The following is a 22,914-nucleotide window of genomic DNA, read 5'->3' on the forward strand; positions in this document are numbered from 1 at the left end:
CATGGTGGCGCGGCCGGGCCATGGGCCGCGCCACCCTATGGTGTGGGCCCACCCTGGGTCCAGCTGGCTCCCCCTTCTGGCTTCCTCCGTCATCTGGAAAAATAGGATTTTTGGTAAAACTCCCTTCCACAGTTGATCTTCCGAAATATCGCATCCTGACGGTGCTTTTTCCAGCAGAATCCTGGCTCCGGTGCTCGATCTCCAAATAATCATGAAACATGCAAAATAGATGAAATAACATAAGTATTGTGACCCAATATGAAATATATCAATGAATAACAGCAAATTATGATATAAAATAGTGATGCAAATTGGACGTATCACAGGGTCTTCATCATTGTTGTCCACAATCATGACATTTAGACAAGGATCATACCAATCAGGAGTGGCACGTTCCCTTGTCGATCTGCGACGTTCAGTAGCTATCTCATTCGAAGTTTCATGGTCATTATCATTAGCTTCCTCTGTTGCCGGTGTTGGCGGCACAGGAACAACTTCCGGTACTGCGCTACTCTGATCAACAAGTGAAGATTCATCAATCTCATCGAGTTCTACTTTTCTTCCACTCACTTCTTTAGTGAGAAATTCTTTCTCAAGAAAGGTTCCGTTCTTAGCAACAAAGATTTTGCCTTCGGATCTGTGATAGAAAGTGTACCCTATAGTTTCCTTAGGGTATCCTATGAAGACACATTTCTCCGCTTTGGGTTCTAGCTTGTCCGGTTGTAACTTTTTACATAGGCTTCGCAACCCCAAACTTTAAGGAACGATAGCTTAGGTTTCTTATTAAACCATAATTCATACGGTGTCGTTTCAACGGATTTTGATGGTGCTCTATTTAAAGTGAATGCGGCTGTCTCTAATGCATAACTCCAAAATGATAAAGGTAAATCGGTAAGAGACATCATAGAACGAACCATATCTAAGAGAGTTCGATTACGACGTTCGGACACATCGTTTCGTTGAGGTGTTCCCGGCGGTGTCAATTGTGAAAGTATTCCGCATTTCTTTAAATGCATGCCAAACTCATAACTCAGATATTCACCTCCGCGATCAGATCGTAGAAATTTAATCTTTTTGGTACGTTGATTTTCTACTTCACTTTGCAATTCCTTAAACTTCTCGAAAGTTTCGGATTTATGTTTCATGAAATAGATATACCCATATCTACTCAGATCATCTGTGAAGGTTAGAACATAATGATAACCACCGCGCGATGCTACACTCATTGGTCCGCACACATCGGTATGTATGATTTCCAATAAGTCTGTAGCTCGCTCCATAATACCAGAGAATGGAGTCTTAGTCATTTTTCCCATTAGACATGCTTCGCATCTATGAAGTGACTCAAAGTCAAGTGATTCAAGTAATCCATCAGTATGGAGTTTCTTCATGCGTTTCACTCTAATATGACCAAGACGACAGTGCCACATATAAGTATAATTATCATTCAATTTAATTCGCTTAGCATCAATTTTATGTATATGTGTATCACTACTATCGAGATCTAACAGAAATAAGCCATTCTTTTCAGGTGCTCGACCATAAAAGATATTATTCATAAAAATAGAACAACCATTATTCTCAGACTTGAATGAATAACCGTCTTGCATTAAACAAGATCCAGATATAATGTTCATGCTCAACGCGGGTACAAAATAACAATTATTGAGGCTTAAAACTAATCCCGAAGGTAGATGTAGACGAAGTGTGCCGACATCGATCACATCGACTTTGGATCCATTTCCAACGCGCATCGTCACTTCATCCTTTAGTAGTCTTCGTTTATTCTTTAGTTCCTGTTTCGAGTTACAAATATGAGCAACCGAACGAGTATCAAATACCCAGGTACTAGTACGAGAACCAGTAAGATAAACATCTATAACATGTATATCAGATATACCTTCTTTCTTCTTCTTGACAAGGCCGCTCTTCAGATCCGCCAAATATTTGGAGCAATTACGCTTCCACTGTCCCTTCTCCTTGCAGTAATAGCACTCAGCATCAGGCTTAGGGCCAGTCTTAGGTTTCACAGGAGGCGTGGCAGCTTTCTTGCCACCCTTCTTGAATTTTCCCTTAGACTTGCCCTGTTTCTTGAACTCGGTGGTCTTGTTGACCATCAACACTTGATGCTCTTTCTTGATCTCAATCTCGGCAGATTTCAGCATGGCGAAGAGTTCGGGTAACTCTTTGTTCATGTTCTGCATATTGTAGTTCATCACAAAGTTCTTGTAACTAGGTGGCGGTGATTGAAGGACACGATTAATCCCCAGTCTGTTAGGAATCACTATTCCCAAGTCACTGAGTTTCTTCGCATGCCCGTTCATGGCGAGCATGTGCTCACTAACGGAGCTGCCTTCTTCCATCATGCAGCTGAAGAAGTGTTTCGATGCTTCATAGCATTCCACGGCCGCATGAGTTTCAAAGATAGCTTTCAGCTCATTGACCAACTCATGAGGATCGTGGTGCTCAAAACGTTTTTGAAGATCGGCTTCCAGACTGCACAGGATGGCACACTGAACTTGAGAGTACCGAGTTTTCCGAGTCTCGTAAACATTCTTTACTTCATCGGTTTCAGTTTCTGCAGGAGGGTCACCTAGCGGTGCAAGCACATATTGCAGATTTCCGCCAGCGAGGAAGATCCTCACATGACGGAACTAGTCGGTGAAGTTGCTACCGTTGCTCTTAAGCTTTTCTTTCTCTAGGAACTGGTTAAAATTGATTGAGGACGCCATATCTACAACATATATTTGCAATAGTTTAGACTAATGTTTATGACAAATTGAGTTCAAATTTTAATTCAACAAAATTAAAAATCGAGGTGAACTCCCACTCAAAACAATATCCCTCGCATTGTCTTAGTGATCACACGAACCAAATCCACTACATCAAGTCCGATCATCACGAGACAAGATGTAATTTCAATGGCGAACGCTCAAAGTGTTCATCATATAAATCATATGATTCATGCTCTACCTTTTGGTATCACGTGTTCCGAGACCATGTCTGTACATGCTAGGCTCGTCAAGGCCACCTTAGTATCCGCATGTGCAAAACTGACTTGCACCCGTTGTATGCACTTGTTGATTCTATCACATCCGATCATCACGAGATGCTTCGAAACGACAAGTCTTGGCAACGGTGCTACTAAGGATGAACACTTTATTATCTTGATATTTTAGTGAGAGGGATCATCTTATAATGCTACCGTCGCGATCTAAGCAAAATAAGATGCATAAAAGGATTAACATCACATGCAGTTCATATGTGATATGATATGGCCCTTTTCTCTTTGCGCCTTTGATCTTCATCTCCAAAGCACGGACATGATCTCCATCATCAACGGGCATGATCTCCAACATCGTCGGCGTAGCGTCAAGGTCAATGGCGCCGTCTTCATGATTGTTCTCCCATGTAGCAACTATTACAACTTCTTTGAAATACTACTCAACATGAAATTTAAAGACAACCATAAGGCTCCTGCCGGTTGCCACAATACAATAATGATCATCTCATAGATATTCATCATCACATTATGGCCATATCACATCACCAAACCCTGCAAAAACAAGTTAGACGTCTCTAATTTGGTTTGCATATTTTACGTGGTTTAGGGTTTTCGAGTAAGATCTAATCTACCTACGAACATGAACCACAACGGTGATACTAGTGTTGTCAATAGAAGAGTAAATTGAATCTTCACTATAGTAGGAGAGACGAGACACCCGCAAAGCCACTTATGCAATACAAGTTGCATGTCGAGCGTGGAGCAAATCTCATGAACGCGGTCATGTAAAGTTAGCCCGAGCCGCTTCATCCCACTATGCCACAAAGATGCAAAGTACTCAAACTAAAGACAACATAAGCATCAACGCCCACAAAACCATTGTGTTCTACTCGTGCAACCATCTATGCATAGACACGGCTCTGATACCACTGTAGGGATACGTTGCATAGAAAACAAAAAATTTCCTACCGCGAGAACGCAAACCAAGCCAAGATGCAATCTAGAAGATGGGAGCAACGAGGAGCTGATCGAGACTCACCCTTGAAGATTTCCAAAGCCTACAAGATGAGGCTCTTGTTGCTGCGGTAGACGATCACTTGCCGCTTGCAAAAGCGCGTAGAAGATCTTGATCACGGTGCCACGATCGGGCAGCACCTCCGTACTCGGTCACACGTTCGGTGTTGATGAAGACGACGTCCTTCTCCCCGTTCTAGCGGGCAGCAGAAGTAGTAGCTCCTCCTTGACTCCGGTAGCACGACGGCGTGGTGGCGGTGGCGATGGAGAACTCCGGCGGAGCTTCGCTAAGCGTTGCGGGAGAGGTGGAGGAGGTGGGGCGGCTAGGGTTTGGGAGAGGGGGGCGCGGGCCACTATAGGGTGCGGCCACCTTGTGGTGTTGGGGTGGCCGGCCCCCTCCCCTTGTCCCTCATTATATAGGTGGAACACCCAAGAGTTGGTCTACAAGTCTTCGAATAAGACCCCAAACCAAAACCTTCCATATGACATGAAACCTACCCAAGGTGGGATTCCCGGTTGAGGTGGGACTCCCACCTTTCCTTGGGAGGGGTGGCCGGCCACCTTAGGTGGAGTCCACCTGGGACTCCACCCCCTAGGGTTGGCCGGCCATGGTGGTGGAGTCCCTTCGGGACTCCGCCTTCCAAAGTGATTTCTTCCGGACTTTTCTAGAACCTTCTAGAACTTTCCATAAATGCACCGGATCATTTCCAAACTTGGAATATGACTTCCTATATATGAATCTTATCCTCCGGACCATTCCGGAACTCCTCGTGATGTCCGGGATCCCATCCGAGACTTCGAACAATACTTCGAACTCCATTCCATATTCAAGTTCTACTATTATAACATCAAACCTTAAGTGTGTCACCCTACGGTTCGTGAACTATGTGGACATGGGTGAGAACTCTCTCCGACCAATAACCAATAGCGGGATCTGGAGATCCATAATGGCTCCCACACATTCAACGATGACTTAGTGATCGAATGAACTATTCACATACGATACCAATTCCCTTTGTCACGCGATATTTTACTTGTCCGAGGTTTGATCATCGGTATCACTCTATACCTTGTTCAACCTCGTCTCCTGACAAGTACTCTTTACTCGTACCGTGGTATGTGGTCTCTTATGAACTTATTCATATGCTTGCAAGACATTAGACGACATTCCACCGAGAGGGCCCGGAGTATATCTATCCGTCATCGGGATGGACAAATCCCACTCGTTGATCCATATGCCTCAACTCATACTTTCCGGATACTTAATTCCACCTTTATAACCACCCATTTACGCAGTGGCGTTTGATGTAATCAAAGTACCTTTCCGGTATAAGTGATTTACATGATCTCATGGTCGAAAGGACTAGGTAACTATGTATCGAAAGCTTATAGCAAATAACTTAATAACGTGATCTTATGCTACGCTTAATTGGGTGTGTCCATTACATCATTCATATAATGATATAACCTTGTTATTAATAACATCCAATGTTCATGATTATGAAACTAATCATCTATTAATCAACAAGCTAGTTAAGAGGCTTACTAGGGACTCATTGTTGTTTACATATCACACATGTATCAATGTTTCGGTTAATACAATTATAGCATGGTATATAAACATTTATCATGAACATAAAGATATATAATAACCGCTTTTATTATTGCCTCTTGGGCATATCTCCAACAGTCGCCGCACTACCAGGATGCGCTGCCGCATGGCGGCTTCAACCCCAACAACCTCTACTCCCCGGCGTACGAGCAGCGCGAGCCAGGACCCGGTGCGGACGGCGACCCTTTCACTGGCCGCAGGGGGCCGCTCGAATTCGACGACGCCGGTGCTGAGGGTGCTGAGGAAGAGGGCGGGGGTGAGGACGAGGAGGACGATGAAGAGGAGGGGGTGGAGGACGAGGACGACGACGAGGACGAAGAGGGCGGCGAGGAAGAAGACGAGGAGGGTGCCGGTGACGATGATCTCGTGAAGGTCGACGCGGATGGCGTGAAGAAGAAAAAGAAGAAGAAGGCATCGGGCACACGAGGCCCCAAGTAGACGGTTTTGGAGGATCTTTGTCTGTGCGAGTCGTGGGCGACGGTGAGCCATGACTCCATCATCGACGCCAACCAAAAATACGGGAAGTATTGGGCGAGAATCAAGGCCGAGTTCGATGAGCGCAAGCTCATCAGGAGCGACTACAACAAAGTGACAATGAAGAGGAGCCAAAAGGCAATGTCGACGCGATGGGCCATCATCCAGGCGTCGGTGAACTCCTTCCACGGATACCATCAGGACTTACTGAACAGAGCCGAGAGCGGCGCCGACCTCTCCCAAATGGTACGACTCTTTCTTCCATAATCTGTAGCGCCTACATTGTGTTCGATGAAATGATTCCGCTTCCCGTGGCTAGTTTGATAGGGCCATGGAGGTTTACGCGAGGAACTCGGATGGGCATAAGTCGTTCGCGCTGATGCATTGCTATACCAAGCTCAAAGGGAACGAGAAATGGCGGTTGACGCGCCTGTCGCTGTCCAAGGGGAAGGACGGCATTGACCTGGACGCGCCGCTGGCAACGTCGGCAGGGCGTCCTACTGGCAACAAGGCTGCCAAGGCCGCCTTGGCCGATGCCGCGTCGTGTGAGAAGACGCAGGCGTCGATCATGAAATGTCTCGCGGACGTCTCCTCGACCTTTCTCTCCCGCGACAAAAAGACCGACAAAAGGTGGGCGGAGCTGCTCAAGAGGCAAGAGGAGAAGTTGGAGCTCAAGAAACGCAGGGACGACATGTCCCTGCTGAGAACGCCGACAGAGGGAATGTCTCCCCGGACGCGGGCGGCGCACAACTTCTTCAAAGGCCAGATCCTCGACGACATCGAAGCCAAAATGGCGGCGGCCGACGCTGCGGCCGACGCGGCGGCCCAGGAAGCGGCAGCGGCAGCAACCGCGGCGCAAGAGCCGGCTGACGCGTCTTCGACTGCTACACCATCGTCGGCCTACGCGACGGCGGCGGAGCAGACGGAGCATGCACAGCACCAGGCAGATCGCGACGAGGTCATCGTGATCGACGGGCCTGCGTCGACTCAGGATACGTCGCCGTCGACCAACCCCTTCTTCTAATTTAGCATGCACTATGGTCTGTAATATGATCGCGCGCCTAGTACTTTGATCGCCGCTACTCTGATCGCGACGATTCGGCGGGAACGATCTCTTTTGAATGCAACAATTTGAATTTTTGATTGGGGGCGGCGTTTGGGGGACGCGACTGAGGAGCGACGTGCCCCAAAGGCGGCATGAACAAAGCACGTCCCCCAAGCGCTTAATCCGGCGTGGTTTGGGGAACGCTTTGGGGGACGCGGCTAGAGATGCTCTAAGCTAGGGTGAGGCAACTAAATAATTTGTTTTCTAAATGCCATAAATATAACATGCCAATTCCCATGTTCATTGACGAGTAACCACTAACAAATGTTTTAGTTCAGCAATGAAAAAAAACATTCCGAATTTACAAAGGCAGAAAGATGCAAAAGCTATCACCTGAAAAGAGGAAGCATGGAGGACACCATCAACGGGTCATCCAAGACTGAATACGCGATTGTTTCATCTTGCTGCAGTAAAGCCACCGGCCCTGTGCCTCTGTCTTGCTGCCATCGTTGCTCTGCTTGAGTGCTTGGCACTTGGCAGTATGATCAGCAGTCATGGCGGCCGGGACTCAGAAGGGCGAGGAGAAAGAAAGGTGACAAGGCTAGATCGTGGATCTCATGGCCTGATCAAATTTTCTCTCAACAATGAATAAGTTTTTTTTTTCAAAAATCAAACTACGTAAAGTTTGATCATCATGAAAAATATATTTATATGATACAAATATACAATTATAATTTTTGATAGTTTCCTGTAAGTTTGGTCAATTTAGCCAGACTTTTCATATGAATTAGTAATCAAAGTAATATTTCATTTACGAAAAATTAGTAATCAAAGTAATCAAAGCCAAAATGTCTCATATTAAAATCTTTGTCGCAATATTTATTATGCCTTCTAGATAAAACAAGAGCATATACACATACGTAGGCGTACGCTTGCCTATACTATTTGGTATCATGGTATGATGACCATGCACGACACAATTTTGTGTCTTTTATGTTCTTTGGATTTTTTGCCATTCACTTAAAAATTATGCTCCATTTACATAATATAAAACACAAAATGATATAAATAACAAAAATGACCAAATATAATCACACAAAACAACATAATTGAATATATGAAATAATAGTACACCAACATAGTCCTCAATTTCACATAATACTACTACCACATAGATGCATGTAAAATGCATACATTGTGCTAAAATTATTATTATTTTACAAATTTATTATATTTATTGGTACTAACTTATTAATAGTTGTAAAAGTGCGCAAGTTCTTTTTTTACACTTTGTTGTGTATGAAACAAACAAATATGAAAGGGAACCGCTCAATATGGCAAGATTTGGAGTTTCCTGGATTTTGTCCCTCCAAAACTGTTTTCAAAGATGTCCACAAAGAGGCAGAATATGAAGTCAAATGGATAAATGCTAAAATAAAAAGTTGTGGATAATTTCCATAGCTTTTGTTTGATGTGAAGTACACCTCAAACGGAGTTCGTATGCGACAGATTGATCCGTTTTACTGAAGGATACAAAGCAGTTTCGGGAACCCGACCAAAAGTTTGTGACGTGATTGACTTAAACTCTTGTCATACTTGATGGATTCGGCCAAGTCACGATTTTGTGGACTCATAAAGAATAGAGAGAAGTCCTAGGAAGGTTCTAAAGATGCCCAAGAGCCGTTGGATCAAAGGGGCAATCATCCCATGGCCTAGATTGCATCCCCACCTCTATATATTGAGGAGAAATCCTACTTTTGGAGGCAGCCACCCATTGTGAAGAAAATCCTCCCACTTTAGCAAGGAGGGGGAGGAGCTCCTCCATACCAACACCACCTCCAAGGAAGAAGAAGTGGCAAGGTCTCTCCTTCCCTAGGGCAGCCGCCGCCCTAGGTAGCCACTATCGTGTCGGTGGGCTGCGCCGCCGCCTCCTCACCCGTGGACGCCATGGCCACCAACTCCATCACCACGGGCATGCTCATCTTCTTCATGAACAACTTCATCAAACAATTGAAATTTGTAATGTTTCCGCGTTGTGAGTAGTTTTCCATGTTCCCAAGGGCATATAATGTATTGGTGTTGATTTCTACATAAGTATATAATAAGTATTTGGTTAAGTTCTAATCTCTTATGTTGTTCTATGATTGTAATGTGGGAACTTCAGCTGCATATTACTTCAGCTATATGGACTCATAGGGATGCACTTTAATGCAATGAGGAGGGTTGGAAGGGATGGAATGACAGAAAGCATATCCCAATATATTGAGTTGCATTAGAAGGTTTAATACGGGGACCCTTGAATTAAATGCTATGGTGAGACATTTATATTTTAATGATTTCTATGTTTGCTCGTGAAAATAGCCATACGACGCATCATAAGGGGTTAACTTGATCATTCAATTGGCTGCACCTATTTTAGACTCCGTCCAACAAGGATAAAACTTGACAAGATACTTATCATGCTATTTTAGAAATCTCTAAGCCATGAAGTCTACTAGCCCTTGGGAACGCTTGTCACATATAAGTACACAAACACTTGAGCTTGTCCTCTTGCTGCATAGAGTAGTGGGCTTTCACTCGTAAGAGAGAGCATTTATTCATCACAATTACTGTTAACAATTTACACTACTGCAACCTACAAACCCAAAAAACAAAACCACTCGATAGCAACCATCTAGTTTGTCTAGTGCATAGATAATAAAATTAGTGACACTCTCATTTGAAAGGATAAATACTTATACCTTCTGCTCCTCGTGGGATCGATAATAATACTTACACATCAAAGATTTCAACAATCTCCTATACTTGTGGGTATCACACATAATAAAACAATTATAGATGTAGCCCACGAAAATCCACTTTGACTCCTAGGTGTATATATACCCATTGTCTAAAACACATTTTAAAATGTCAAAAAATTGAAGAAAGGTTCCATGTGTACATCTAAACATTTATGTCCGCACACAAAATTTCGGGAAAAAGAAACATTTTTATGGCACATGTAAGAAAGTCCATTTTTGGTGCTCCAGTATCACTATACATAAGATTTTTGATGCTAAAGGGAATGGCTTGAACACTTGATTTTGGAAGGATGCCTGGTTAGGGGATTTCCTTTGGCCCAATAATACCCATCTCTAACAACATCGTGGGGTGAAATTGCAAGTGTTAAATCAGAAGTTCCTAATGTAGTATTTAGACAAGATTTGACCGGGAACAAGTGGAATGCATGGTTGGTTTTGTTCATCGGTCTATGATGGTACATTTAACGATTGAACCATATTTTTTTTTGTAGAAGCTCACTACCTCGGTAGCATTTACGGTGAAGTGTATGTATGCATAAATCATGAAATAGCATACTTCCTGCCAAATATATATGGAAACTAATTGTACATCTGAAGACTAATACATTTATGTGGTTCTCTTATAAATAAAATCATACTTATGGAATATAACCTTGCTAAGGTAAACAAAAGGGTTACAAGAAATGTTGTTTTGGTGATTCGAGTTATTCTATTCACCATTTTTATTTAAAGCTTGTCCTTTGGTCGTATTATATATATAGAGAGAGAAAACAAAAGCTCAGATTTGTGAGGGTTTGTGTGTTTGTTTGATCCATCAAACTGACATCGTTGTCAACAAGATTTTTTTGAAACAATGGAACATGCTTTTCCCCAATTGATTAATTAATAACTTGTGAAAGAAAAATAAATAGAAATTACAACTCAACCCTACTCTCCGAGTACAATTTCGGTCAAACACTTGGCACCTGCGTTAACCCAAGGTTCAGCCTTGATTTTTATCTTAGCTAGAAGGACTAGAGGTGTGGCATGCTTGTTGCGGAACATGCTTGCATTGCGTTCATTTCCATATTTACGAGACAAGAAGGGGGAGGAAGAAAAAAGCATCACAGTTGTGTCTCTAGCCATCCAAAAAAAAATTGTACCTCCAATCCTTGATAGATAGCACAAACCATTTTTGGAAGTCCAGGGCATGGAGTCCAATCCAATCCTTTATGCATAACCAACGTAGAATGGTGTATCATCAATTATCGAGAGGATGCATGGTTCACGAACCCCGACACTCATCCAACTCCTCTTCACTAGGCGATCGACCATTAGAACATGCACGTCTTTGAATAGGAATCCACACAAAGAACTTGATTTTTGGACGGCCCAAGTCTTCCACAACAATCTGTTCATGTCATAGAATGCATCCCTTAGGAATTATGCCTTGTATGCTAACGCCGCCGAGTAAGCCCCACTGGTCGAAAGCTTCGAAATGATGTCATCATCCATGTTTGGATGTAGGTGGTCAATGAATAGGTGAGCATGTGCCGTTGCGAATTCCTCGTTCATGCTGATCCTTTTGATCCACGCATCCTCCATGGCAACTTGATAGGGATTACACAACATTTCCTCTTCTTAGATGTTGCAAAGATGAGAGGGGCAATATCTTTTGGTTTCTCCAAGCCATGGGGCCTCCCCAAAAGGTTTCTACTTTACGTTTTCAACTATGATAGAAGATGTGGTGTAAAATAAGTCCATATCATTATCAGCAAGCATTTCCCTTTCGTACCCGAACTTTTGTCATATCCTTGCACTCAAGCCATGGCCATATCAATTGCAATGCTCTTGCAAGTTTGTCTATTTTGAGAAAACCGAGGCTGCCAAGGTTTTTGTGGCGGCAAACCATCTTCCAGTTGACCTTGCATTGCCCCTTGAGGTCTTATCCGAAGCCGGCCATACAAAACCCCTTCCAATTTATTTGTGGTATTGATGGTGTCTACATGGACAGGAAGTGGTGTCAAATGGCCGACTGCAATGAAAAACTTGCGATTCCAAATGGGAAACTTTTCCACAAGTTTAACCTCAAGATGTTTGAAATTTTGTGGCGACAAATTGTCTCCTAGTTGACCCTGCAAACCGTCTCCCACATGTGATCGAGACATTGAGTTTTGACCACATGACATGCGTTGGAACTTGACTTTTGATATGTTCCATTAGACTGAGATGATAATTAAGAATTTTTTGACGTGAGATTTTACATATTTTAATTGTTATGTGGTTGAAGTATTGGTGCCTTAAGATTGCTATGCATTGCCTACATGGATATGATATATTGTTGTTGCGGATATGGTATATTGTTGTTGCAATGCTTAAATGTTGATGTAGTGCTTCTGAAAAGTTTTTGCAATGCTAAAATGTTGTTATAATGTTGTTGTAATGCTGAAACACTGCTATAATGTCGATATTATTTATGCTGAAAAATTGTTATAGTACAGAAATGCTGATGTATATAGTGCGTAGCTCCACAGCCGTGTATACCCATGAAAGCTACGCAGGTATGGATATGGATCCACATCCATGCTCATGGATACCTTCACGGCCAAGGTATGGATATGGACACGGATAATTTTTAAATTTATTATTGCTCTCTTCTACAGCTAAACAATCATCATACTTGACCTTGGTAAGATAACATCATTGCACTTCCTAAGCTAACTAGGCGTGCAAGTATGTGACTCACCCGGCTTGTTGATTAGTTGACCATTTAATCCTTCCAGTCCAAATGATGCGTATGCCAGCTTCATATAACATCTGATGGTGATTTTATACAAGCTAAAAAATTATCAAAACGATGATATAAAATACAAGATGGTGTTACACACTTACAGCTAGGTGCTGTTGTGTGTCGACGGATACTCATATCCAAAGGCATTTGCTCTACAGGTTGCTGCACTACTGTAGTATGGTCATCACTCTTTGGAGATGCCTGACTGGCTCTGCTGCTGGCTTAGCTTCTGGTACATGGCCATCATCTTGTTGTACGCCTCCATGCCGTTCGGTTGGGTTTGCTGCTGCTGCTACAGAGATCCGTATCACCACCACCACGTAAGAATCTACCAAAGGTACGCGAGCGAACAGTGCGCGTAGATTTGAAGTGCGGACGTTAGGTGCGTACCTGTGCATTCTGCTGCGCCACTTGGCAGGCGAGGAAGGCGGAGTAGGCGTCCGGCACGGCGGCGGCGGGCTGCTTCTGCCGGTCGGCGGCGGCGGCGGCGTTCCAGGCCTGCATGGGGACGAACGGGGTGGGCTGGTGCATTATGGCCGGGGCGAGGCCGGCGTAGGCGGGCTGGGCGAGGGGCCCGGCCATGTTCATCATGCCGAGGCCCATCTGCGCCATCTGGGCCATCTGTGCCATATTGGCCATCACGGACATCTGCAGCTGCGGCATGGCCATGGGCATCATCATGCTGCTCATCCGGCTCATCATCTGCACCTGCGCCTGCAGCTGCTTCAGGTGGTCGATCACCTCGTCTAGCATCGACGCCTTGTCCGTCTGACGGTCACCACATCGAGCGCGTTAATGACAAACACGAGATTGGCATTTGTTTATTTTGGAGATATAGGTTTCGTGATCCTGTTACGTGGTTTCCATGGGGAAATACAGCAGTACCTTGCTTGAGTTGGGGACGAGCTTTTGCAAGGTTTGCATCTTCTGGTTGATCCTGTCCCTTCGTTTCTGCAACCAGAGAGCATGTTTGAGTTAAGGAATCCGCAAACGAAATGACATGGCATCGTCAAATCAACAAACGGTTTTGTTGACTCTTAGTTGAACAAGAATTAGGTCTCAGTCGACTTCAAGGACTTTGAAATGAATGGCATCTAAGATTTTATTTGCATATAGAATTGCATCTAAGATTTTACTACTTGCACATGAGTTGCAAGTGAGAAAAATGCGCAAGATGGTAAAATTGCTTCATAATTCGTGCTAAACAAGAATTTCAGCATGGGTTGGAACAGAGATTAATGCTTTGGATCCTTTGATTGCTCCGTGATTCATTCTAGTCTTCAGTTGCAATTGAGACTCGATATGATGACGTAACCTAATTGAGAATCAAGTGTTCTTAGATGACTAGAACTTCAATTCTTAGACGACTAGAACTTACCAAAGTGTCCGTGTCCTAACTGGGTCCATAATTTACATACGGGGAACCATTTAGGTTTGTCTGGGTTTCATTTTTGCAGATGAAGAAAAAATGTCTTTTGAACCGAGCTAAATCAGCATCGTTTTCACGGTTGTGTCCAAAACTAGATCTCATTATGATATACATAGATGAAAATTTTCGTGCCATGTCTTGAGTAGATGGCTTGCATTGCCTCTACATTACACTATATATGTTCTGTTGTCCCGTCTTCCGCTGCACTGCATTTTGATACCATGCCTGGAGCGCCTATTTTGCAATGCATGCCTTCATTTTTACTCCTGCCGTGAGTACTACGTTTGGATGTCTAGTCTATTTTTCCTATCGTGAGTGCACTTTTTTTTCTTCTCAGCTTCTATAGCATTGCATTACATCTCTTGCCTTCTGTTTGTCCTGAGCGCTTGTTTTGTCAACCTTCTGATGCGATGTGTTTGGATATCCTGTGCTTGCTTCCTTCATCTTTCGCTACACTGTGTTTGCATGTCCTGCCATTTTGTCTTGCGCTGAGTCTATGTTTTGCACTATTTGAATGTCATGCTCATTTGTCCTACCCTGGTGTAGGTTTTTGCATTGTATTCTTTAGTTGTCCTGCCTGCATTTTTTAACTATTTCCTATGTGCTGCAAAATGTCAAAACACTACAAAATTAAAAAAACACTTAGGAAAATCTGACCTAAGGCCATCTTCAACGGTCACCCGCAAAACAGACGGAATTTCGGTCTGTTTCAATCCAGATGTGGCGGCCTGCAGACATGGAAATGGCCGCGGTCCGTTTACAGGTGACAGCGGCACCAACGCGGCCCGCATTTTGTCCACGTCCTCACATTAAGTGTTTATTTAAAAATCCATTTTTAATATTGCCAGCCACAAAAACAACAAATAAATCATCGAACATGATGGAAATTAAAGATGCATCACAATAAGTTCAAATACAACAGGTTGGCACGCTAAATTTCGAAAGCATGATACACAAATCACATATCCCGAGCTAGCATGATCTTATTCTTCTCGAGCCATTCCCGGTGGTAGGTTCCATGTCATCGGTCAAGGGGGTCACCATGATCTTGGCCTCCTCACTGAGCAGAGCGATCTCCAACTCCTTTTGCTTGTTACCCACCTTCTTTGTGGTCCAGGGTATTGATCTCTTCAAGGTCGAGCTTCTTGGTTTGTATCTCATAGTAGTTCTTGAAGGTTTCTTCCTTTTCCCGCTGCTTCCTCTCGCCCCTCTTCTCGCTCGACACCTCCTTATCGGCAAGAAGAGTCTTGATCTTCTCCATCATCGCTAGCAAGGAGGCATCCCACTTGGCCTCGGCCTTGGATCTGGTCCACCCCCTTGGACTCTTTAGAGGTGCACTTGGGGCCTCTCCATCAACATCGATGACATTGGATTCGCCGGCGTGTGGGCAGCATACGACGCATACAACTCATGTCACTTGGGGTAATCCTTGAGCACCGTCCAATAGTGGACCAAGTTTAAGTTCTTTTGCTTGTTGGTAAACTTGAATTTTCCCAAAGATTGGGTCAACGCCAAGGCCACTCAATTTATGCTTCTTCATCTTGTCGTAGGCGGCATTGAACTTGGTGTATGCTCTTGGATTCACGCCCACCTTTTTGTGAGCAAGGCCTCCCTCCAGTCGCTCACAAAAGGGTGATCACTCAAATGCTTGTGCTCATGGAAGATGTGTATCTTCTTCCAACATGTGCCACCCCTTTGTTGGCGCCACAGATTGGATCTTGTCCAACTTCCATCCATGCCTTGCAAAGACACACATCCTCAGTCCCGGTGAAATATTCGGTTTTATGAGACGCTCCTTTGGTGGCGACTTGAGGTTGCACGTCCTAGAACAAGGGTGCCTCGCCGATGGAGATAGGGGGAGCATGGGGCCACCTTTGGTGCCATGTTGCATTTGGGTGCCGCCCTCTCCATTGACAATGGACGCCATGGTGGCCTCCATGATATCGTCCCCATCGAAGTAGGAGTACCAAACATGTCATGGAGTTGGGTGATGAGTGCTAAAATCAATGAAGGCGACAAAGGACACGAAGAAAATATTCATACCGGGTGCAAGGGCAAGACAGGGCGCGCAACAATTTCACCGAGTAGGTTGCAGAGGACAAGGACATCGTCCCGCGATAGCCGCTTTGTGGTCTTCTTTTGCCTGGTCCCTGACAAGCCGCTTGTCGGGACATTGAGGTAGATGTTCGAGAGCGATCGCATTGAAGACTCCGCGACCTGACCGGGACACCGTCGGTACCTGGATCCTCGCAATCAGTGGCTTGGATGCGGTCAATCCACGGCTCATGGCCAACATGTTGGCCAACACCTTGTCGTCCACCAGGAGCACCGCTTGGGCCGCCAAGGCCTTGACGTTCACGTGCGCTTGGAATGTGGCTGCGTACGCTAGCGCATCGGCCCTCTCTTGGGTGGCATGGGCGGCCGCTAGATTGGTCTTTATGCTTATCCGGCGGTTGGCTCTTTTCTTTGACTCCACGACCCACTCCTTTGGCGTCAGCTCCTTCTTCGGCTTGGCCACCGCGGCGGGTTTTTTTAGCGCCCGTGTGCATGAGGCAGAGCAGTCACTTGGGCGGCGGGAGCAGTGACCGCAGCGTCGGGCATGACGGCGTCAAAAGCAGCAACCTTGCCGGCGGTGTTTGTTGCCTCCATGGATCGAGCTAGGGCTCGGGTGGCGGCTGAGTGAGAGTGGGGAGAGTACGAGTGGTGGGGAAGTATGGATGGCTTGCGGGCCCGAGGCGGAAATATTCTCCCCAGACGCACTATCCGCGTGTTGTCCGCGCTGCCGCAAACCTGACCCAAATTTGGGCCGGATTTGGTTCGTAACGGACACGTCCGCCTCGTGCGATTCATTTCCGGCAGGGCGATGGGCCTCACTTTGGACCTCCGCAGACCACGATGAACAAAATATGTCTGTATACGGGTGACCATTGGAGATGGCTTAAATTCACCAAAACCATAAAACACCGGAGGGAGAGAGGTTGCATTGCATGCCTGCCACAACGCCATTTTGTCTAACACAATGAAATAGTCTTTTTTTTTTCTAAACACAAATATTTGTATTATGAGAAAGCCTACAGGTGCAATATACATTGCCGAGTTTGTTAGGGTGTTTTTTTATTGTTTTAATTTTGAAATCCATGATTATGATTGATTTGTAATTTTTGTGAGTTTAAACTACGCCGATACCCTCCTGGTGACCTTTATCAACTTCAAATACAAGGTCAATAAGCAATATTTCAGGATAGATTGTTTTTCTTAACTTGTATTTGTGCTCACTCTCTTGTCTTAGGTATAGTACAAGAAGCATGTAGCTTGTTAGACATGTTCTAACTAACTACTACTAAACAACACACCACTGTCCGGTGCTTAACAGTTATCACCGGCCGGTTTATGCGATAACGATAAAGGCCGATCAGTGATGCACACCAAAAGACAAAAACAAGGGATGTCCAACCCCACCCACAACGCAAACCCTAGCTACTACACGGCGTCATTGATCCTGTCACGCTGCTGTGCTCACCATGGACCTGTAAATAATATGGTGTATGCGTAATTTTTTTTGTATTAGTGTCCTCATAAAATTTGTTCTCGACTTGAAGCAGATTATGAATTTATGATGGATTACAAGAAAGGAATGAACCGAAAGGGTAGATCGGTCTCTATGCTAGAAGATCCTATGTTGTTTTCTTTGTTTGAACCTGATGCGAACACTTCTCCTTAATACTGAGAACTTCGCAAAGACGGAGTAACACATTTTTTGTTTACGTGTATCTATCTACATGCACGATCATATATGTTGCAATTAATAAACTAGAGGGTGACCCCTAAGACCTACAGGGCCATGCCAAAAATTGGAGAAGAGGGAGGGGGAACTAGGCTGGCCATCGACAATGCCATGCATATGCGTCTACCACCGAGACTCCAACAAAAGAGGGTGAGGCGAACCAATAAATCCAAGCGATTACAAGAAGATGGTTCTATGAGACAATTAGTGATCTATCTGCTTGGTGCATTTTGCAAGACATGCATACTTGGAGTGATCGGTTTGCGACGATGCACTTGTAGATGCTTAACTATCGCCATCTTATTTGCTCGGCGCCCGACCATCAACCTGCCTTATTACCAGAACTATCCTTGCTAGGCGAATGTCACTTCCTCCCATTTCCCTCCACGCCACATTCTTGGATCAAACACACATCTAACGGGGTGATGAATCGTTCCGTAAGACCACAACTATCAAACCTCAATTGATTATAACTTAGCGCCTATCAAAAAAAAGGTATTGATTTCCCGCTAATTTTTTTACTATCACCACCTCTTGAACAAACAATTCAACTCAAGTTCTAGATTTTCCCTAAGATAAACAACTTTAATTTTGACTAAGTATTTAAATGTACTAATATGTGCAACTTCAAATATGATTGGAAAGAAATATATTTTATGATGAATCTTATGAAACTAATTTGGTGTTATAGATACTCATACATTTTTCTATAGACTTAAAAAGTTTGACTTGGATTTGGAAATGCAGTATTTCGGCAGATAGCAATGCTTGGAGTTCGTGCTCTTATCCTCATACGCATACAATCTCTAAAAGCCCATTTTGTGCAAGTTTGATAGAGATGGATAAGATTATGATTGCTAGGGATGGATAAGATTATACCAAGTGTATTTTGCAGAACGTTTTAGTCTAATATGTCAAAGTGGAAAACGACATCGGAATTAATGGTCTCCACCTAAATTCTTGTATTCCCAAAGGGTGAGAAGGAGGCTACGGAAATTTGTGGCTCTTAGGTCCTTTCTAGATTAGCTTTATAATTATTTTGTGATTAAGCGCAGGTTGGTCTGATTCCTGAGGTGTGCTCCTGTGTCCCACTCCCTCTCCCAACCATTTAAGTTAAAGGGATACGTTAACCCATGAAAGGTTATATGGAGATCTTAGCCGTCCACAAGGGGTTAAAGGTTAGAGAGGGGGTGGCACCCAAGCACAAGCTCTGATCTCTATCTTGGACTCTAAGTCAACTCAAGTTACTAAACTTGAGAGTTTAAAGATTAGGAGAACAAGTTGACCCTAGCCCAGCTTGCTCAAACACGATTCTCTTTTGAGCGAGTAAAAGCTGGAGGCATATAACCCACAAAATCTAGTACTCTACCACTGGTACTCACGAGTGCACGTAGTCTACAGTCTACGCGCCCTAGAAATATACTGAAGGCACGAGATGCTTGAAGCTAGACGTTAACACATTAGACATGCATGTCATAATCAAAGAGTACAGTTATTAGTACATAACGATGTGAAAATTCTAAGCAAACAAATCATTGTAATGCATGAGTGGAGAAGATGAGGTTGTTGGCTTGTTGCTTACACGCTCAGACTCGTTATGGATGGCAGCGGCCCGGCTCCTCTTAGTGCAGATGGATGACCTCATGGGAGCTTCCCCTTTGATTACGACGTTCTCTGCCTCGTCGCACAGCCCGTCTCCCTTTTGTATCCCAACAAATAATGCATGCAGCAATTAGATGGAAGCAAGAAACAAAACAAAGGGAATCTGCAAGCCCATACGGGTCAAGGCAATAAGCTGGATCTACGTACGTACGTGCATGCGAGATGCTTATGATCGAGACATGCATTAAACGTATGAGAGTCTGTTAGCTTGCCTGCGACCGACGGCTGAAGCAGCGGGAATCGCTGGCGCCTCCGCCGAAGCTGGTGTTCTCTGTCTCCTCCGGGGAGCCGTGGTCCAGCGAGGTGGAGTTGTTGGTGGTGGTGGTGAACCCGCACACGTCGTCTGCGCCGGTGCCGCAGGGGTCCAGCTTCGTGAGGAGCGTGCTCTCGCGTCGGCCAGGCGCGGCGCTCCCCTGGCTGGCGCACATCCGCCCGTCCTCGCCGACCAGTCGCGCCCGCTTCCTCCGCGCCTCAGCCTCGGCCGCGTCGTCGCTCCTCGCGGCGCACGGCACGAGCCCGTCGGCCGGCACGCCCACGCCGAGCCAAGGCGCGGCTGCAGGCGCCCGCGGCTGCGCGAGGTGCGGATTTGAGGAAAGCCGCGCGGCCGCCTCGCCCACCACCGCCTCGAGCGTCTCACGATGATCTCCCCCGCTGCTGATGGCGTGAATCTGCGACGGAGCCGGCGGCGGCGCGGCCGGGTACTTGGGCGCGGAGCGGCTGAGCAGCCCCTGCCAGAAGATGTTGCCCTTCTCCCACGTCAGCTCCGCCACTTCGTCGTACTGGTCCGGCATGGGGACGGCGACCGGCGCCGCGTGAGAAGCCATGCGCAGCGCTGGCCCGGCGGACACCGGGGTGATCCCGGCACCGACCGTCTCTTCCAGGTCCCAGCTCGGCACGCACTGGTTATTCATCACACTCTGCCACCTCCAATGCTACTGGAGTAAGATATATGTTCCAAAAGAAAAGAGCGAGGAGGTGATCGACGCGACGGGCGGCAGGTGGCTGTGTCGTCCAGGGATTGGGCTGGCGGAGTAGAACGGAGGTGAGCTAGCTCTGTGTGTGTAGTGTATAGCAGGTGTAGGGTATACACTGCGTATATGGCGGTGGAGTGGCTTGAAGCGAAGGCGCGGGGAGACTGCGGAGGCGGAGATAGTTATGGAGTGGTCCGTGGCGGAGGCAGAGTGCGGCGCGCGCGGAGTTGTGTGTGTGGCGGAGCCATGCAGTGCGCGTCGGGCCGGGGAAGGAGGCGAGGCGATAGATGGATGGATAGGTGGAGAGGGGCCGGCCGGGGGCAGGGAGAGGGACGGGACGGGGAGAGGGGAGGTGCTAGGTTTGTGAGGAGGAGCCGGGCACGTAGCCGCCTCGCCTTCCACATGACCACGTACCGCTTGCATGCATCGCCATCCAGCAAAGTACGGAGTAGCTTGCATCGCGCGTCTGCCTTTCCGGGGCTGTCGGGCCGGCCGGCGGCGCGCAGCCGTCGGGTTATCATCGAGTGGTGCTACTACATGCTTCTCACAGTTAACTGTTGCCCTGGACCTGGTACAGTTCCGAATATTGTGGGGCATGCACCGACGGACGGCCGGGGAACTCTTTTGGAAGCTGCATGCACACGTGTCGACCAACGCAGGCATGCACCGGACCACCCATCGATAATTTGAAGGCAAAATTTTCAACGCATTGTAAACTAAACTAGGTTGGCGGAAGGGAAGTTTCAGCTTACGCCGATGGACTCACCCGAGTTCTCGCCCCATGTGCCTACAAAGCACTCCTAGACACGGAGGTGGCACGGGGACGATCAGAAAGAGCCGTCAATCATCTCGAGTACCACATGGATGAACGTGGAGATCCGATTGCGATGGAGCATGTCAGCGGCCGGAGCAAGCCAAAGTCAAAGTCGACCTCATGCGGGCATAACCTAAAATTGGAGGACGGGAATTGAGCATGGGCCCGAGGTGAGGCTTATGGTTGGAGGAGTCGAGCCCGAAGTCACTGGAGCCATTGCTCGGTCGAAAATTCCCGTGGTGGAGCTCCACGTTGAAGACGGAGAAGAAAGGGTTGGGGCATAGGACCTTCGCAACCTTTGGGGCAACTGATGGCGGAAGGGAGCCATGTCACCGGGGTTGGGAAACACGGTGTGGGGCGCGCATGTTGGTGGCTTCTAGCGCGAGAGTCACGCACGAGGGAGGCAACGCGTTATACTATCAAAATGTATGGCCACCATTACACTAACAAGGGTTGAAGTACTTCATTATACATGGTGAGGACATACAAAGGGTCCACCTCTATACCAAGGTGTATACATGTTACAATTCAGAGATATAAACATACACAACTAAACATATACAATATTTAACACTCCTCCTCAATCATAACTTATCCAAAGTTATTATTGGGACAAAATACTGCTAGCTGCTTCAGAGACGGAGACTTTCTGAAACAATCAACCACTTGATCTCCTGAAAGAATCAACTATATGTCCAAAAGCTTTTGACCTACACTCTCGCGAACAAAGTGATAATTCACTACAATATGCTTACTCCGGGCATGAAACACAAGATTAGCAGAGAGATATATAGCTCCAATATTATCACACCATAAACATGCCACTCGATCATGTGGCACACCCAATTCAGCAAGTAAACTTTGCACCATATAACTTAAGTTGTGGCATTATCCAAGGCTTTATACTCAGCCTTTGTGCTTGAGCTAGACATTTTATCCTGCTCCCTTGCACTCCATGAGATCAAATTTGGGCCCAAAAAACATAGCAAAACCTCTAGTAGACCTTCTATTAGAAGGACAACTAGCCCAATCAACATCAGAAAAAGCATTGTGGAAGTAGAAGAAGACCTACTCAAACACAAACCAAGAGTATTGTGCCTCGACGCTTTACCACTGTCCAGTGAACAGTGGTAGGTGCATGAAGGAATTGATAGATCTTATTCATAGAAAAAGCAATATCAGGCCTAGTCAATGTAATATACTGCAGCTTACCAACAATATTTCGATAGCTAGTAGATTCCTCACTACTCAAGAACTCACCATCGGTTACTGACAAAGGAGCATAAGCTGACTTGCATACTTCATGTTCACACGACCGAGTAAATCATTAGCATATTTTTCTTGAGAGGGAACTATGCCATAATGTACCTTCTTCACATCAATTCCTAGGAAATAATGCAATGCCCCCAGATCCTTAAAAGAGAAGTCAATTCCAAGATCATGAAGGAGAGCATAAATGGCCTGCTCTGATGAACTGGCAACAACAATATCATCAATATAGATGAGAATGAATATAGACACCCCCTTTGCTGTA

At 45.7% G+C, this 22,914-nt stretch overlaps 1 protein-coding gene across 2 annotated transcripts; it reads right to left on the minus strand.

Moving 5' to 3' along the window:
• Positions 1–12,706: 12,706 nt before the first annotated feature.
• LOC124706429 (transcription factor UNE10) lies at positions 12,707–20,825 on the minus strand. 2 transcript variants are annotated; one of them, XM_047238095.1, is made up of 5 exons: positions 19,808–20,825; positions 19,516–19,632; positions 13,606–13,671; positions 13,111–13,488; positions 12,707–13,009 (listed from the first exon to the last, which is right to left on the minus strand). In XM_047238095.1, the coding sequence occupies exons 1-5, from the start codon at positions 20,504–20,506 to the stop codon at positions 12,905–12,907; spliced, it is 1,365 nt and encodes a 454-aa protein (XP_047094051.1). In that variant the 5' UTR covers positions 20,507–20,825; the 3' UTR covers positions 12,707–12,904. The 2 variants fall into 2 exon arrangements, with proteins under 2 accessions (XP_047094051.1, XP_047094050.1); XM_047238094.1 differs by having other exon boundaries at positions 12,707–13,012; positions 19,808–20,824.
• Positions 20,826–22,914: the final 2,089 nt, after the last annotated feature.

The sequence above is a fragment of the Lolium rigidum genome, chromosome 4 (assembly GCF_022539505.1).
Source record: "Lolium rigidum isolate FL_2022 chromosome 4, APGP_CSIRO_Lrig_0.1, whole genome shotgun sequence".
NCBI lineage: Eukaryota > Viridiplantae > Streptophyta > Magnoliopsida > Poales > Poaceae > Lolium > Lolium rigidum.